Source organism: Amborella trichopoda, chromosome 11 (assembly GCF_054954075.1).
Source record: "Amborella trichopoda isolate Santa Cruz 75 chromosome 11, AtrichopodaSantaCruz75HAP2 v2.0, whole genome shotgun sequence".
Classification (NCBI taxonomy): domain Eukaryota; kingdom Viridiplantae; phylum Streptophyta; class Magnoliopsida; order Amborellales; family Amborellaceae; genus Amborella; species Amborella trichopoda.
The window spans coordinates 47731907-47751229 of NC_142346.1; the positions used below are offsets into that span (position 1 = coordinate 47731907).

The 19323-nt window shown below is 36.7% G+C and overlaps 1 protein-coding gene across 7 annotated transcripts; it reads right to left on the minus strand.

The window, feature by feature from the left end:
* Positions 1-741: 741 nt before the first annotated feature.
* LOC105420157 (protein SUPPRESSOR OF GENE SILENCING 3 homolog) lies at positions 742-18026 on the minus strand. 7 transcript variants are annotated; one of them, XR_002279914.2, is made up of 3 exons: positions 14416-14808; positions 3114-3386; positions 742-1765 (listed from the first exon to the last, which is right to left on the minus strand). XR_002279914.2 is itself a non-coding variant. In XM_088851204.1 (3 exons), the coding sequence occupies exons 1-3, from the start codon at positions 17275-17277 to the stop codon at positions 1477-1479; spliced, it is 336 nt and encodes a 111-aa protein (XP_088707330.1). In that variant the 5' UTR covers positions 17278-18026; the 3' UTR covers positions 742-1476. The 7 variants fall into 7 exon arrangements, 2 of the variants coding, with proteins under 2 accessions (XP_088707330.1, XP_020519074.1); XR_016043806.1 differs by having other exon boundaries at positions 14321-14798; XR_002279912.2 differs by lacking the exon at positions 14416-14808 and adding an exon at positions 6841-7471.
* Positions 18027-19323: the final 1297 nt, after the last annotated feature.

Genomic DNA, 19323 nt, shown 5'->3' on the forward strand with positions numbered 1-19323 from the left:
CATGTAACAATTACTAAGTGATTATTTTTAAAGGAATAAATTTGAATTTTGTATTTTTGACACTTAGATCCAGCCCTTAAAAAATTGGACGGTCTCTATTAATCTTGAGACATTAACTTTTTTCCAATACATAAAGAGTTTATTTTTATTTTTTTGGCTTGAGATTATTCCATGGGTTGCATTCTCAAATTTTGAGATTTTAAAAGTAACCTAGAATGTATTTTGCCTTAGGGAGTAAATGGATAATATACTCCCGCAAAAGTAGGAAATCTCTAATTATTTCAAGATTAAATACAAAAGAATCTTGTACTACACACATCAGAAACTTCAAAAGACTAGCTCGACCGAGCCAAGCACGCCAACAACAACTCTAGTACTAAAGATCTCAAATATAATGATTTAAATCGATCAATCTCTCTCTCTCTCTCTCTCTCTCTAGAAGAGCTCATATAGAATACTTACATGCTAGTTTAGAGAGAAACTTAAGTATATATGTCTGCATTCTTCACAGCCGACAGCTGGGAAAAGATACTGATGACGATGTTTGCAATCTTCATTGCACCTAGTGTTGGAGCTGAAAGATTATCTTAGTTGAATTCACAAATATGGGTCTTCCTGAAATACTTTTGAAGTTTATCAAAAGTTTTATCTTTAAGCACAAATTTTCTTACATTTTATCCTGACTAACCCTTATCTGATGCTTGCAAAACTCCTCCTCAGCATCCATATAACAAAAACAAATAAAAACATACAATCAGTAGCTAAACATTTCTTCTCTTAAGGTCCACAAGATCCCAAATCTCCAATATGAATACATATGATCACTTCTCATGGCAAAAGAGAATGGCTTGTAGTGAGAGAGAGAGAGAGAGAGAGAGAGAGAGGAGATGGTGTACAGGTGTCTATTCAAACTCAAAAGACTAGAACCCTGTATATTAAACCACAAGCGAGCCTACACACAGAAGATCTAGATAAACATACACAAGACTACGAACTTACCAGTGAAGAAAGGCAAAAAGAAACACAACTTGGCAGTGAAGAGAGCAAGGCAATTGGAAGTGATGAAAGAGATACCCTGTTCCTAGGAGTTAAGTGGGTGAGTCATACTTTTGAACTTGGCAGCAAAGAGTGTGAGAGAGACCCTGAACTTGGTGGTGTGTGTGTATGGGGAGAGAGAGAGAGAGAAGAGAGAGAGAGAGAGAGAGAGAGAGAGAGAGAGAGAGAGAGAGACTGAACTTGGCAATACACAAGAAACAAATGAGACTCATTTATCAATTTTCAAATTTAAACACACACACAGATTTCATATGGTGTGGCACATGTTACCTCTCTTTGCTTCTCTTCATAAAACTCATTAAGCCTCTGGAAGAATATCTATTTTGCCGAGGCTCATAAATTCTCCATCTCTACTCTATTCATGTGTTGTATGTGAGCTTCTCTCTGAACTTCCATTAATAGCTTCTCTCCAAACCTCCATTACTCCAAGACTTCAGGACGCTTCTCAATCTCTCTCTCTTCTCTATAAACCTTCATAAATCCAAGGAAGGCCTTAGGACACCTACCCCTCTCCATGTGTGTGTGTGTGCGTTCGTCATAAACCAAATCAGGAACAAATGTCACCCAACTATACACTTCCGAGTCTTGGTTTCTACTTCCCCTTTCTTCATTTTAGAAGAAAATATGCTGTAGCCTTTTGGAGTGAAGTTTATTGGATTGCACATTCATGTGAATATGTGTAGCTGTAGCCTTCATATATATTCGAGGACTGTGAATTTTGAAAACAATCAAGCTTATCAAGAAGAAGAAGAGGAAAATAAAAAGACTATGTCAAAGAGCTTCTAAAAGTTGGGGTTCAAGTGCATAATTCAATTGACAGGCATCGGACATTGAAACCTGTAGTGCTTCAAACCCAGAGAGCTATGTTAAGACCTGTGCATGCACACACACAGAGGAGAGGCTCCTTTTCACAAGTGGTGGAGGAAAGGGATCTTTGCTCAGATGTTAATTTGAGCTACATTTGACATATGTAAATCCCGGTTGAAATTCGATATGCGAACATACCAGGAAATGGTCGTTGGACCAATGAAACAAATGGGCAAGCATAACTAATAATTGATCTTCCGCAAGAACAGAGTCACAAATGTGCAGATGCACTCCAAGGCTTAAAAAGAAACCATATCTGATGTTGGGGAGGAGACTGCGTTTGAAGAATAAGGAGAACAAAGCATTCAAACAAAAAGCAAAAGAGCTCTATGAAGAGAAGCAAAGAGAGAGAACCTAATCCACCCGATATAAAGGAGAGAGAGAGAGATTTCATATGGTGTAGTACACGTTACCTCTATCTGCTTCTCTTTATAAAGCTCATTTGCACTCAGTATGAGTATCGTATTTTGCTCATTTTTCAAACTCAATTTCTTTCGTATCAAATATAGTATACTCTAAAGCATTGGACTGCATTTACATTGTGGTAACAACGCTCTCCTAGAAAGCAATGTTGGTTATCTTAACACGTTTATTTTATGGGCCTAATGATTGTTTCTTGGTATGACAACATATTGAATTTCAATAGGGATTTACTAAGCTAAAGGCTGCAAAAATCTGCTATAGAGCCAAAAAAATGAAAAAGAGACGGACAAAAATATAACCTTTTTCACCAACATGTAAGAAGGAACCTCTATATGCATGTTTGAACATACTTCTATGCGTTTGAACCCCCGACTTAAAGGTTGCAATATCAACTACCAGTTGAGCTTTGTATTCATAGTTCTCAAACAAGTTTTGAACACAAAGGCCACACTAATCCCATGAAAACTGTAATTGAAAAGATGGTGGAAAACAATAGCAGGACCCCCTTTATAAGGGGGCATGACTACAATGGCATCACTAACTCCATCTCCCATCATGGTTATAATTCAATGGATGCCGATGACCCAATGAACCGTGGTCTTCATTGTCTACTGGATTAGATTAGGCTTGTCCAATTAAAAAACCAGTAATTACTAATGCTTCTAAACAAGAATATTTGGCAAAGTTTCGTGTTAGTGCCTTTTGTTAATAAAAGCAACAAAGGAAACATGCATATATATAACAAGAACAGCAGAGAGAGAACAAACCACGGGACTGGCAGTTAAAGATATCCACATCTTCTCTTGTGGCCAAATAAACATACAACGAACACTTTCCACCAGGATGAAAGAAAAAGCGGCGTCCGTCCCATCCATCCGTATCTTGTGCCTAAGCTGGGCATCCAAATAACCAATGGCTGAACCTTCAAGTACAAGAACACTTAATGCACATTGGCCTTGAGGACCATATGTATGCTTAGCCTTTGAGGGCTTGTATGATTTGAAATACTCAACAAGCTCAGCAGTCCCCATTCCAATCCACTAAAAGACAGAAAAAAAGCATAAAATACAAAGAACATAAGTCATTATGTTATAATCCACGCAAATAAGCCAATGAAACATGGATGAATAAAGTAACTATGTGAAGAGCCATAGGACATCAACCTCTTGGGTAGGAAAATAAAATGAAACATATATTGAAAATACTCAATGTCAATACAAAAAGAAAACACTGGGAGGGTATATGCCATGGAATATGATCGACTACATCAACAACAATTAAGAAATACATCTGAGTAATATCAAGCACTAACTACTAAAGGCTTGAAGTATATTCTAATCAGAAACAACAAAATATTTTTTAAGAGGAAACCCGGAATATGAGAAGAAAAATCCTTATAAAGGCAAACTCCATTACATTTTGATGTCAGCTTATTGCCTTTTTCCAACATGCTTTTCGATTCTTCCTGAATTATATTTGTGAAACAGACCTACATGTAGATGTATGAATTTCCAAATGAATACTTCCACCTTTAGTTTACAGTGACAGCTCAACAGCCATTACCAAAAATGTGCTCTCTTCATTTCAAAATCACATGCAAGGTAGAGACACATGATAAAGTTTGGAAAAAACAAAGACTTGAAGTTCAGTAAACGGTTAGCAAGGAATCATGGAAAGGGCCAACAAACACAGCATAACCCAAGGAAACACAACTCCTCAAGCCTCGTAATCACACACCAAGAATAGACCAACGTTATCAGATTCGCATCTGAGGCCTCTTCGTATTGGACCAAAAACGGAAAGCCCTTAGGTGCTCTAGCAGAAATTTATGAAATTAGCTTTTAAAAATTTATCACTTTAGTAACAAAAATATTTATGAAATTAGGTTTTTAAAAATTAATACTTGTACTCCCAACATTTTTATTTTAAATATTAACTTTTTATTCATTTAGATAGAGAGTGTGGTTTTATCCCAAATGGCTACCGTCTGTTCTCTCTAAATATAGAAAACGTTCTTTTTTGTCTCTAAATAAAGTTACTGTAAATGTCACAATTATTGCAATCAATATTTTAAAGGAAAGTACATGACTTTTATTGTACTGTGCTATAATGAGGGTCAAAATTTCCACAATTTGTGTTCATCATCCATATGTATTACATTTACTACAGCAACTACAGCATGTGTTATGTTCAATATAACATACAAAACTTTCAAAATTTTTCCTAGAAGCTGAAGGGGTGAATCAAAATTTTCAGTTGCTTTGTGCTTTGCTTCATGTGACTGGCTGGACATGAAGAATTCGGGCAATTCGCTTGAAATTAAGCGAAGTTATCAACATTGCGATACATAATATAAATCAAGATAACAGCAGAATGTATAATCTTGAAGGTAAAGGAAAAGGTTACAAGTGATATCAACAAGGGAAAGAAGTAGAGATTTCTTGAGAATGCTAGAAAGCAGGATAAATGAGGTAGGCCACCAGGGCACAAGATTACAGACTGATAAACATAAAAACCTAGGAAGAAGGCTACATAGAACAGGAAAAACAGGAAGTTCTAATAAGCATGGAAACCATCCAATTAACTGAAAAAGCGTGTAAAATATACAAATAGAAGATCATAGAAATATATCAACCTGTATGAACTTTGCCAAAGCACTTGAAAGACGGATAAGTTTTATTTATATGCTTAAAGCAGTCGCATATGGAATATATCTACTAGATAAGAAATGGTATCTCTAACAAAGTGCCTAAAACAACAAACTTTTTATGAGGGGATAGTAGAGTATTTTCTTTTTTTTTCTAGGGAATAAAATACAGTAAAAGTTCAGGTGACTCTTGAGAACGATAGACCATAAACCATCTAATGAAACAATGTGCAGTCATGGGGAGAAAGTGGGGTGGGACCAACCATCAAGCCCCTCCCCTGCTATGGTGGTTCCACGCTCTCCATCAACATCCAGCAGTTTAATGGAGGGTGACGATGCAATTCACTGTCGTATTTCCATTTCCAATCGGATTGTAGTATTCGTGTCCCTTCTGATAAAGCTGTAATAACAATGTGATGGAAGAATATCATGTCATAATTTTTGGGATGTACGTTTATTTATGGATATGGGTTAATTCGGGATTAGAACATATTAAGGTTGGTTTCAAATTATTGTTAAAGGGCAATTCAAGAAAATAATTAAGCTCGGTGTTTCTTTGTTAAAGGTAGTCTTGTTATGTACTTTAACTTTTCGGTTTCGATTTAAATAGGAGGGTAAGTAGGATTCCTAAATTGGTAGGATTGGATGAGGTGGTACAACAGGGCTGGGAAGAGAAAAGAAGTTGTGGGGCCCAAGAAAGTAGGGATTGGGTAGAGGGTATATTAGAGAGATAATATTTCCTCGATTTGTGGATGTGGAGAAGAGGGGCATGTAGGAATAGTAAAGAAGATTTTTTTAATTCATCTCTTTTTTTGTTTTTTATTTATATATAAAAGAAGAAATGTTGCCTCACATGGGGGGTCTTTGAAATACTTTCAGCCTTTAATTTAATAGGTCAAAAAAGGTATGCTGCCTTAAAGAAAGCTTGCATACCTAATTGGTTCTCTCTTGTTTCCTACTTGATGTGAGGTGTTTTGGTGGCTGAAATTTTCTTCTTTCTACTCTATATTCCATAGTTGTAAGGTGCGGTGCGTTCCCGGGAGCGGGAGCTAGCTCGGGTCCACAACACCGTGGATTGCTAGAAGTTCCTTGTGGTTAGGATCGTTGTCCGTACATACAAAGGAGCATGATTCCATGATGAGGGAATCGCAATAGTAAGTTTTAAGAAATCACGAGTGATTCGTGGGTTCAAAGTACCACTGGGTACAAAACTGAATCAGTGCATATGGCTTAGTGCCAAATAAAGGGAACGTCCAATGCATTGCATCATACACTTGAGAACCACGGTTCAAAGCCGCTGGAAACGAGGATCACAGTACAGGGATCCGTGTTTCATCCAAGAACCCTAGCTGGAATTGTGAGATCAAAGTTCCAGAGCGGGTCTGTGACCTTTGCTACAAGGTCCCAACATCTATGCTCTTTTCGCTCTTGATTTCACTGCTCCAAGCAGTATCACCAGGTCCGACATTGTAGCTAGGGGACATGGTAGAGAAGGAAGGCACAATCAAAGCCCAAATGGGTATGATCCAAGAGCAACGTGGAAACATAGATTAGATGGCATGAGAAATTCAAGCCTTGCATCGAGAACGACCCGTTGAACCTGTTGGATAACTGGAAGTTGAGTTGGGAGATGACCCACAGTCCGACTAGAATCTTTACACAATAGGAAAGGGATTTTGATCTTCCCCTTGAGGAGCACTTTGATCTTGTGGAAGATCCAATCTATGATTGAGAACAAGATCTTGTGGAAGAGGGTATTTCCAGAGAGAAGAGTTTGAAAGCGCTTAAAATTGGATTGAGAGAAGACTAAGCATGCAATATAGAGGAAAAGAAAGAAGATGGCCTACTTGCTTGAGCCAGAACCAAAGGCCAGCAATCAGAGTTGGGGGCCTGTATCAGAGAAAGGCGGTGCCGAATGACCTTCTCCATTGTCCTTGAAGATGCTTAAATAGAATTGCTTGTAGAACGTTTGCATTTTAATTGATTTGGGATTGAAGAGGAGAGAACACCAAAGTATGAGGCTACCTAGGGTTGTCTAAGATGTTCGCTAGTATTAGGGTGTTTGAAGTTTTGAAGAGTTTGGGCCAGTCATGCTAGATCTTTGCGAATGTTTCGCGGTCCTCGAGCCTAAGGTTAAGATTTGAATTCCTAGGATTTCCAAGGTTCCAAGGATAAAAGGTAAAATGGCCAAAGAGATCTCTAGGGTTCAAACAGGCAAGGTCCAGGCTATAAAAATACGTTTGGGTTGAATAAATATGTTGTATTGTTGCATTAGGAAAATACTAGGAGTTGTTCAAAACAATATCCTTCAAAATAATTATCCTTGGAAAGCGAAACTATGTATTACTGTAGAGAGCGAAATAATGGATTTTAGTCCCACATTGAAGCATGGAAGAGTGTACGCCATGTTTAAATATGGAAATACCCTCTGCCATTGTGTTCTAAGAACCTCGGGGAGATATGTCTCATTCAGAGTATGTTAAGCATGCAATGTGCTCGTGTATGTGCCAGCGCTTGGGGTGCATTTTACACTGAAGCATTTCTATGTCACCAGTCGGAGTTGTTCATAGCGATGTTGCAAGTTTGAATCGCTTATAGCATGCTTGCAAGTCAAAGTCAACTTTTCGCTTGCAAGTCAAAGTCAACTTTACGAGACGCATGTTTCTTCGGCAACAGCGCATGAAACGTAATCCTTTTGGTGTGGACCAATTGTGACCGAGTGATATCCAATTACATGAAAAGGTGTAACTGACAAGTAGTTATATGGCGTGTAAGTCGAGGAACGAAAAGCCACAACACGTCAATGTTCAATTAGAATAACCAACGTCATGGTGACATGTTACCATCACAATTGTTGGCACAAGCTTTCTAGCTAGCAAAATCTCTTTTTTGAAGCTACTATGGTGCTTTAGATCTTGATGTATTTACGCATTTGTACAAGTGAGATTAGTGTTCGATCTTTTGTTTCTATGTATTTCAAGGACAAATTTGTTTAGAGAACTTAGACGTACACAAATTTTCATCAGTAAAAAATAAATATTGTCTGGAAAAAACACTAACTCATGTCTAGAAATAAAAAGATGTCAAGTTCTTTAAAATTTTCTATAGTGTTTGTCAAACTACAATCTTCCTGCCCTGTTTCACCAATGCAAATCTAACAATATCTAGTGGTATGTATAGGTAACTACCACACATCAAGTGGCGACCCAATCGAGGTCATGCAGCATACTGTGATGGGATTTGCATTGTACGAGAAGCAATCCATCAAATGCGCAATGCGATTTGTGAAACAGGCTCCCATTGGACCCAAATGGGGATGATGTCTTGCTGCTTACCCACATGGCCGTTAGAGGCCAATTTTGGTCCGTTTGGGAGTTTTTGGCATTTAGTTCCCATTTTCAATGATTTTTAACTAAACTTTCAATGTTTTTAATTATTCTAAAGGCAAATTTAGGATTTTGTACAGGTGATTGAGAGATGATTAGGGGTTTAATGGTGTTGTTCGAATTTAGGCAATCCAAGAAGGTTTCCTAAGTGATTTAGCCTAATTAGCAGGTTCTAAGGATGGTGTATCCTGATTTGGAAGGCTTTCTTAAGGGTTAAGGAAAATTAGGAAGACTTAGGCTAACTCAGTGAATTTAAGGTTAATTAAATAGGGTTTTTATAGCAAGGTCTAGCATGGTATTTTATGTTTGTGGTTATGGTGTATGGAGGATGGGATTACCTCGACTATGGATTATCTACCCTAGTATGGTCTCTAAAGGGGTTAGGGCATTTTGGTGGGCGAAATGGATTATCTACCCTGGTATGGTCCCTAAAGGGATTAGGGTATTTTGGTGGGCGAAAGGTAGGTTTAGGTTCTAGGGTTAGTTTAAGGAGGCAATTAGGTTTGGATCCTAAGATATAAGGGTTCGAGCACCTAGGTATTCCCTTAGCCAAAGTAGGGTGTTTACATAGGGCAGAAACAACAAGGCTATGTATCTCAACTAAGAAAAATCCAGTAAGTTTATTTGACAGAACTAAGCCAACATATCACAATGACTTCATCAAAAGCCAGCATATCACAATAACTTCATCAACATATAGTGACCATTTCCTCAAGGTGTTCTTAAATGAGTTTGTGCTCATCAGCTGATAGCAAAGCCCCATATTTAAAAATACTACGTGGTTGAAGAAGACAGTGGGATTAACGCACAATCATCTTATCTCACTTTAAACGCAAGGACAAATTTTCTCCAACCAGATGTAGGAGCAACTAATTTGTATTTTTAATTTAAGGAATGAATTTTATTTATAGTTATGGGTTAATTGGGGAAAATAATTTAAGAGGGATTAAGATGGGTATCATATATTATTTGGGGGTAATTAAAGAAAATAATTTTGATTTACTATATGGGGAACTATTTACAACATAGCGGGTTTGGCTTATTGTACAAGGAATTCTCTCCATCCAGGAGAGTCCGATGCATGAGCAATTAATTCGTATATTTAGTTTTCTATTTGATTTAAGCAATGCAATTTTACTTATGGTTAACGCAATAAAAACTTTGGAGGGATGCTCTAAAATCTAAAGGTTTCAAAATTAGTCAGACTAAGAATATATAGAATGCAAGTTTAGTAAGAATAAGAGTAGACACAAGCAATTAATTGAGATTGTTGGCTAAGAACTACCTAAAAGATATTATTTTTAACATCTTGAGTCAATGATCCATGAGAATGGAGAGATTGAGGAAAATGTCAAGCATAGAATTAGAGTTGGGTGGACAAAATGGAGATGTGCTTCCGGAATCCATCACATACCAATGAAACTGAATGAAAAATTCTATAGCATGATTGTAAGCCCGATCATGCTTTATGGAACTGAATGTTAGGTGGTCAAGAAACACATATCCATAAAATGAGTGTAGCTGAAATGAGGATGTTGAGATGGATGAGTGGTAAGATAAGTAGAATTTGGAATATTTCAGGGAACTTACAGGTGGCTCCAATCGGCGATAGATGAGGATAAATAGACTTAAGTAGATTGGTGAAACCAGTGGTTTAAAAATCGTCGAGCCGGCATGGAATCGGTCGATTCGAACAGGGAATCGGTCATCCAGTGTCGATTCTTTTGTAAACCCGAAAATCGCCTGATTCTAGAGAAGAACCGGCGATTCTGTACAGTAAATCACTGGATGACATCATGACTCGCCCGGTTGACGCCATGACTCGCCCGGTTCTGTGCACGCGCATGATGTCATGAGTCACAAGGGGTATTTTTATAAATTTTCGAGTTACAATAGGCACCTATTGTCAAAAACACGTGCTCCATCACAAACCCACACTGCTACATGTGTTTCGCGCGCGACTAGCTTTGGTAGCAGAAAACTATTTATCCTTACCAAATTTGTTCTGTGGGTTCGATGTGGGACAATTGCGCTAAGGTAATAACTCAGAAAGAAATATGATATAATTATTGAGTGACCTCTTCGTATCACAACTTAATATTTGACGTGGTGGTTAGAGTGTTGTTTTAGTGAGCTGGACGTTGCGGGATCAATTCCTGCCCAAGTGTCATCATTCCTTCACAAACAAATTAATTTTTTTCTTTTTACAAAATAATTTTTTTTTACAAAAAAAATAAAAGTTTCTTATAAAAAAATATATTTTTTGTTAAAAAAAATATAAGGTTCTTGTCAAAAAAAAAAAAACGTAATACAACAAAAAAAAAAATTCTTGTCAAAAAATAAAAGCTTATTGTAAAAAAAATATAAGGTTCTTGTAAAAAAAAAAAAAAGGTAATACAACAAAATTTCTTTTTTTTGTCAAAAAATAAAAGTTTATTGTAAACAATATATAAGGTTCTTGTAAAAAAAAAAAAAGGTTCTTGTTAAAAAAAAAAAAAAAAAAAAGTAATACGACGAGCATTTCTTGTAAAAAAATAAATAAAAAGTCATTGTCATAAGAAATAAAAGGTTTTTGTCAAAAAAAAAAGGATCAACTATTTATTGTAAAAAATAAGAGGTTGGATTTGTCATTAATTGTATAATAAAATAATTATAAAATGTAAACCAACAAGTTCAATTTCAGTATATAATGTTCTCCACCAATTCAAGATTTTGGTGGCCATTTTTTATCGATTAAAACCATGCTTTATTATAGTCCATCTATGATTATATATTTCATCCATGATGATTCTATGATTTTTCCTTTGTGTGATGTAAATTTAATAGTCAAAATAAGTACATACAAAGAAAAAACATCTCAATATTCACATATTGATAAAAAAATGAAAATTAATAATGTAGTACCCCGATTTCTTATTGGATTTCTAAAAAACAACATTTATAATAAATTTTAATAATTTTTTTATATTTTTTTAAAGCTTAATCCAACCTATTCGGCCGATTCCCGATCCAAATCGTCAATTCACCGATCTGGATGGGTTTTTGGGGTGCCCGATCCGGGCCACCGATCCGTTTTTTAAACCACTGGGTGAAACAAAGATCTAGAACAACACCAGTTGGGAGGGACGATTTGGTGCAAGTGGAAGGATCTAAAATGATAAAAGGAAGGCCCAAAAGGGTATAGATGGAAGTGGTAAGAAGCGATATGGTGACTTATGGCCTCACAGATAGTATGGCCCTCTTTTTTTGTTGAAAGTTTTTCTGTTTTAGAGATAGTGGGTATGGCCCTTGATAGAGCAACATGATAGAACAAGATTCATGTAGCCTCCTATCTCTTTTGTCTCCGTTTCCCCTATCTCCTAGCCAATCCATCTCAATCTCTCCCCCTCCTTCCTCTCCTCTCTTTACTTATTCCCTTTTCTTCTTCCCTCCCTTATTCCCCTCATCTCGATCCACACTTTGTGAGACATTTCTTGCTACCACCTTTTCTCCTCGCTATCTTCATCCTCACCTCTCTCCCTCTCCCTCTCCCTCCATTCACCTCCCCCCACCCCCTTCTTTCTTTCTATTCAGCCCATCTCCATCCCATCTGCTCCCTCCTCTCTATCTCTCCTCCGCCTTTCTTCTTCTTGGCACACCTCTTCCAAGCGAGCCACTGCAACCTTGGATAGGCGATCTCGAAGATCTAGCACGGTTCTGCGAAGCTTGTGAAGTTCTCGAGGCAGAAGCATCCCAAGATCCTTCTCATAAAAAAATTTATTTTTCAGTTCTCTTACTTCAAATTTTGTCTTTGCGCTCACCCCTCGCATAACTTCTCACTGTTGTACGTATTATCTTTTTCGCCTTCTGTAAGTGGATTCGCCTTATCTGAGCATCTATCATTGGGTCCTCTTTTTAACAAATACTTTCTTAACCCTAGTTTCCCTCTTGACTGCCAACACTTTCTCACTCTATACCCTCTTTTCTATGTTCTATCCCCCTCCAACTGTAATTGATGTAGCCTGAACACCCAACTTGTGGGATGGCGTCTTTTGTTTGGTCCTCATGTAATTCTTTTTACTATAAATACAAAGTCAACCATTTCCTCAAAGAAAAAAAGGATTTGAGAAGTCTCAGATGATGTGATTGTTCAAGGGCAATTTAAAAAAACAACAAATGTTATCATTTATTTTGTAAAGCGTAATTTCTTTATTTACATAAGCTTTTGGTTTCCATTTAAATAGGAGAGTAAGTGGGACTCCTAAATTGGTGGACTTGGGTGAGGTGGTGCACACAGGCCTTGGAAGAGAAAGGAAATTACATAGAGGATTAGAATGTAAGGACTGAGCAGAGCCTATTAGTTGAAGTGAGAAACTTTCCTACATTTGAGGATCTAGAGAAGAGGGGAAGGTAAGAATATGAAAGAGGGAGGTTTTCAATATATCTCTTATTTTTTCTATTGTTTATGTATAAAAGGAGATATGTCGCTTCACACGGGGATATGCGGAAATATTTTCAGACTCTAATTAAGAAGGAAAAAAAAAGAAGAAAAGGTGTTCTTCCTTGAAAAAAGCACGCATAGCTAATTGGTTCTCTCTTGCTTCCTGCTTGTTAGGTGCTTGATTTAGGGTGTTCTTGTGGCTGAAATTTTCTTCTCTATTCTCTCTTTTTGCTCTTGATTTCATTGCGTCAACAAACACCTATCCAGCTAGTATAGCCAATGTGCCTCTCGCCTGCAACTCCTCCTCCAAACGCTCATCAGGCTCCCTATGAAGCATAACTCTATTTGACCCCTCTTGTCTTGTCGTGGGTTAAAAGAGGCTGCATCCCCCCATACCAATCCATGGTACCTGACCCACCACAGCAAGCTAGGCAATGCCATTGCCCGGAAGGATTGTTGATTTGCTCCAAAATCCTTCACTATCTCGAAAAACTTCTTGCACCACTTTCTCTGCATTTTCATTGCGACTCTTTTGGCTAATATATGGGTCATAGTCCCTAACACTCAACAAAACAAGATCACCGTCTTCCTAGAGGTCCTCATTCTCAAAGGAATCACCAGAGAACCTGGCACCTTCTTCATATATATATATATATATTCTTTTTGATAAAACTTGTTCTCCAACTTGGTTTTTATCATTAGGCTCATTAGGGGCATGGCTGGAAGAACCAGCATGACCCCGCCATTGCTAACTATTCTTGAAGGGTGGGATAATAGAACGCCACCACGAGGTCCCGTAAAAGTAACTTCCATTTTGGAAGCTTAAGGCCTTGTATTTGCTCTATTCTTCGCTTACTTTCTGGGTTCATGGGCTGCAGGTTATAGTTAGGTGTCTTCCCAACTAAATTGGAAGGTCTAAAGCCTGATAGGACCATGATTTGTTGTTGCTTGGGTTTCAATTGCCCCCTCTACTTTCTTTACTCCCTCTAAATTAAAAGTATGACCATGTTATTTTATCTAATGCCCACCCCCAAAAAAACCCCATCTCGTGAATGGACTTTATCTCTTTCCACACGTGAACCTCTCTCTGTCTCTAGCCATTTTAACAAGGAGAAATGGCTAAAAAATGATCCAAAAAATCATTGGAAACCCACCAGGAATTTTTATAGCGGGTACTTCTCATTCATTGTCCGAAAATTCATCTATTGTAAATCCGGTGAGTTTTCCAGCCAATTTGAGTGCATCTAGGTCTTTATGTCACAAAATAAATGGTGGCTGGAGAAAGAGGAAAGCGTGTTTTTCTGACAACTTTGGCCATCAGAGAACACATTAGATCACCCCTCCCATTTCAGCATAGAAGAGGCTCATTTTGAGAATGATACCCCCAATCCCAATTCAATGAAATATAAAACAACTAAATATTCAAAGAGAACCAAAAGAAAATAGAGACCCACATTCACATAACGAGGAGAAAAAAGAAGAAGAAGAAGCAAACTAGTTTCAAGATTGAAAAGTGCCAACCATCTGAGAGTTTGGTTTTAGATAAAGAAGAGCCCCTAGGATTTGATGCTTAATTCTTTGAAGCCAAAGAGGTAGATGAAATGGAAAGGCTATACTTTTCATATCCTTATGTCTGCGATTGTTGAGGGACTTCGAGGTCAATAGCAAAGACTTCTACTTGTTTATCAGAAACATCATCGATCCTCTTCCCGCCAAGAGGACTCTGACTTAGAGGCCCTCATTGCTCTATCTTCAGATCTTTGTAAATAGTCATCTCTCTCTCCTCCATTTTTTTCTGTTCTCTCTATCTCTGAGGATCACCCACTCCAAATTCCTTATTGCACACCCTTCTACAACCCTACACCATGAAAAGACCATCACCACCCCTCTTCATGGGGATCTGGAGTAAAACCCAAAAACAGAAATGAGCACTCAGGCCTCTTAAACTTGGAAGAGGACACTCCGTAGCACAAATACAGAGAGAGAGGGAGAGGTGATCACCGGTGGAAGAGTGAGAGGAAAAGGTTTACTTTGGTGGTGGGTATTAGACAAATGAAAAGGGGTATAATAGTAATTTGGAGGCGGTGTAAAAAGTTGATGGGGTTTGGTATCCGGTTTTTGCAACTTTAAGGGGTCCATCAGGTTTTTAGATACTTCAAGGGGTTCATAGGGTCTTTTGGGACGAAAAATATAGAAACGCGGGTATACGTCTTTTTTCCTTTTATTTTTTATCGTATAATAACAAGCTTGTTTTTTTATGCAACAAATTCATTTACTCAAACACCGCACCAGAACTTCAAAAATACAAACAATCTAGACAGACGTTCACACTAAAGGAAATCTATTTATGTACAAAAACACTGAAGTACTCAAGTAAGAAAGTAAATGTAAATTCTAGAGAGAGATGCATCATTCACTATTAAGAAAATACATCTACGAGAAAGGAGCAGGAATACAAAGATGTTAGAGCAATACGCCTAGACTCTAAGAAAGATGCATTTCATTTCACATAACATTTAGTATCTTATATTGAGCAATTATACTGATACATCACCCTTTCCTACCTTTCTATTTTTATTTGTCGGTATATTTAGGTAAATAAGGAGAGAGAAGAGATATTCTACAAAGAAATACTCAAATAAGAAAGTAAACTTAATTCTAAAGAGAGATGCATCATTCACTATTAAGAAAATACATCTACGAGAGAGAGGAAGCAGGAATACAAAAGAGGTTAGAGCAATACGCCTAGACTATAGAGAAAGATGCCTTTCATTTGACATAACCTTTGGTATCTTGTATTGAGCAATTGTACTGATACATCACCCTTTCCTACCTTTCTAGTTTTAGTTGCCGATATATTTAGGTAAATAAGGAGAGAGGAGATTATCAAATATTTCTTTTCAGATTCTACAAAGAAGTACTCAAGTAAGAAAGTAAACCTAGATTCTAGAGAGAGATGCATCATTCACTATCCATAGTGCACATGGTAATGATACATCCCCCCATTCCTTTTTATTTTATATTAAGAGGGAGAATTAGGCACATCATCACCCGAGCCTTATCCCAACTATTTGGGGACATCTATATTAATCATGTTTTGCCATCTGTTCTATCAAGGGTCATAACTTCAGTCAAACCATAAGCCACCATACCTCTTCTAACTATTTCTATCCATATCCTTTTGAGCCTTCCATTTGAACTAAATCACCCCTCCAAACCGATATTGATCTAAGTCCACACTGCATATAGTTAACCCTATGTCTATTTTCTTAATCACCTATTGGAGTCACCCCTAAGTTCCCTTGGATATATTCATTCTGAATTCTAGTGTTTCTTGTTTTGCTACTCATCTATCTTAACACCCTCATCTCAGCTACACTCATTCTATGAATATGTTGCTTCTTGACCACACAACATTTACCTATAAAGCGTAGCTAGTCTTACAGTCTTCCTAGGTAGAATTACGTAAATAAGAAGATAAAAAATTATCTTACATTTTCTCTTAGATTCTAAGTAGGTCAAGTTGTTTTTCCAATTGATTGGGTAAAATAATTGTATGATTGGGTTAGGATTAGGGTTGGTGTTGGGGTTAGGGTTATAAAATGAGATAACATAATTTCAAAGGAACCTGTTTCAATTTCAAAATTTTAAAATAGTTCCTTATAGTTCATATATTTCACTCAAGTCCTACTTTTTTAGTCTATATAGCAATTTTTTTTTTTTTTTTTATTCTTATATCGAATTTAGCTCATATTTGGTATGTTCTTATTTCTCACTATCATGGTATTTTTGAAATTTTATTAAAAATAATTTTAAAACAATAAATGATCAAACTACACCTAATTTATTTATTTCAAATTTTTTGTGTGCTTTTATAGGTGCATTGACGGTGAGGAGTATTAACATACCAAATTTGACTTTAATCCATATAAAGAAACATTCTAATAAAGTTTGCAAAATAAAAAGGATTTTTCTATAAATTTCCCTAATTTCCATCAAAAAAACAAAATATCTAACTTTTTATTGAGCAAAATGTCTTGGAGGTTGTGTCCACCTCGAAGCATTGAACCACTTTATCATTTTCTTTTTTATTCTCTTGCTATGAGTGCTTTTGGTGTAGTAGATATTCCAATTTGGATCAAGGAGGTTGAGGGTTCAAGTCATTAAAGTTCGTCAATTAGCTACTCTTAAAAGGGTTGTATATCATGAGACCTTTATTTTTGGTACAAGGTACAGGGAGGTCACAGTTTCCAACTGATTTCAAATCCAAGAGTATCTTGTATAAAAAGTAAATGTCTCCTTATATTCATTTTATTTTTTTAATAATATTGAAACCAAAAAGAACCCGAGGAAACAAAAAAAAGAAGAAAAAAAGAAAATGTGGTATTCTTTGATCAATGCTTTGAAGAGATCATAGAGCTAGGTTTCTTTGATCAATGTTTTGAAGAGATCATAGAGCTATGTACCTTTTTTGCCATCAGCACCTCCAAATTTTCGGGGCCGAAAGTCCATTAGCAAAGTCACTGGAAGAATAGACTTGGATCTTGGATACCTAGGTTGAATCCACTCATTGTTGCATTTTACATCTCTCTCTTGTATACCACAAAATTACAAAACGAATCATGCTTTGATTGTCCGACTGATTTTGAAACAAAGAATTTTGCCGCATTTTCAGCGGGAAATCGACTCTTCACTGCTTACGGCCAGAAAATAGCGCGCAGATGCTATGGATTCAAAATGAGAAAAACATGCTTTCTCCGGTGCCCATACAGGCATGGATCTGGAAAACTCATCCATTCCAGTGCCTGATGAGGAGAAATGAGAAGAAGGGAAAGAAGAAAAAAATGAGGAGAAGGGAAAGAAGAAAAAGACGAGAAAGGAGCAATTATTTACGCAAATTTGACACACGCCACCGCTTCTCTGGTTTTGATGCTTTTTGCATCTTAGCTGGATGAGAGAGAGAGGAAGACGGTGTCGTAAAAACCAAGAGGGCGATAGCAAATGGCGGAGCGAGGGGGATGGTGCAGTAGAGAGAGACACTGGCTTTATCTTGTAATAAATGTGCCGAGGATTCATCGTTATCCATCAACTTTATAAAGAAAGACAGAGAGAGAGAGAGAGAGAGAGAGAGAGAGAGAGAGCTTCGTGTAGAGAACGCTGTAAATATTTCGTCTATGATTGCAGAGAGAGCGCTTCGTGTAAAGAACGCTGTGTAAAATTCCCCTCTAAATATTTTGGTTGTTATACCGGTTTTTTAAACCGTTATCACAAAAAAATCCGAAATAAGCCGTTATTATTCTAATGGACGAGCCCTCAAAATTTGGTCAGATTTTTAATCATCGGACCGCTTGGTAATCAATTGCCCATTCACGCATCGAAGGTCTTTTTTTTCACTAGTTTCTTCATTCCCACCGATCCAATATGAATGGATGGCTAAGGCTAATATGGTTCCAGTCATAATGTCATGTCTAAATACTATTTTATTTTTAATTGTTTTTTTAGGTTTGCTTCATTGAGATGATGAGACATTAAATTTCATATTCATATTAATTGTAAAAAAGAATTAAAATAAAATACTTTGAGACCACAAATCTAAATCAAATGGTCAATGTGGCTGAAGCCATCCCAACTATCCGAATGGATCGAATGGTTGGGAGATGAAGAACATAACTTAAATGTAAAGGGTGGGGATGTATATTAAACTTTCCTGGGTTTATACACAAAATACATTTTCATTCAAAACAAAGTTATTTTCTTCTTTGAAGCATTGCTAAAAAAAAAATTTATAATAATTGGGTTTAGTTGTGTGATTTTAAAAGTATCGTAGCAACAATTCCTTTAAAACATGGCCCAATAGGGTATACTCTCTTTACTTCTTTGTACCATTATTCTCAAGTACTACTCCTCTTATCCTTTCCATTTCACGTCCTGGCTCTCCTTCATCCAGCCAATATTCCATGTTTTTACATATTATCTTTTGCTATCGCCAGCCCCACTCTAAATGGAGCTTTGGATTTCACTTGAAAACACTATTGTCAAAAGACTGCAAATGTGAGCATATTATCCAATCTCAGAGTATTTTAGGATCTCATATTTTGAAATGCAATCTCTAACCTAAAAAAATGTTTGAATTACATAGGAATCCAAGTATGAAATGAGAGTCAAGTTCTTAAAAGGCAAGATCTAAGTGTACATAAACTCGAAATCCATCTTTTTTTAGGTAATCTCATAATTTTTAGGTAATCTGAAAAGGGAAAGTAGCTTTCCATGTTCCCCCTACATCATAAAAGTTCTATCCTCCCTTTTATCCAATCGTCTATTTTTTAATAGAGGGTTAAGATTGCCCTAATCACAATGTCACATCTACACTGTTTTATTTTTAATTTTTTTTTCTATAAACTGTTTGATCGCCAAATTTTGGATGTCCATTCCTCTATTAGACTCGCACTAATGAAAAATATAAAAAATAATATTTTTAATAAAATAAAATGACCTTTAAAAGTTTCAAGAGGTATTTTGATCAT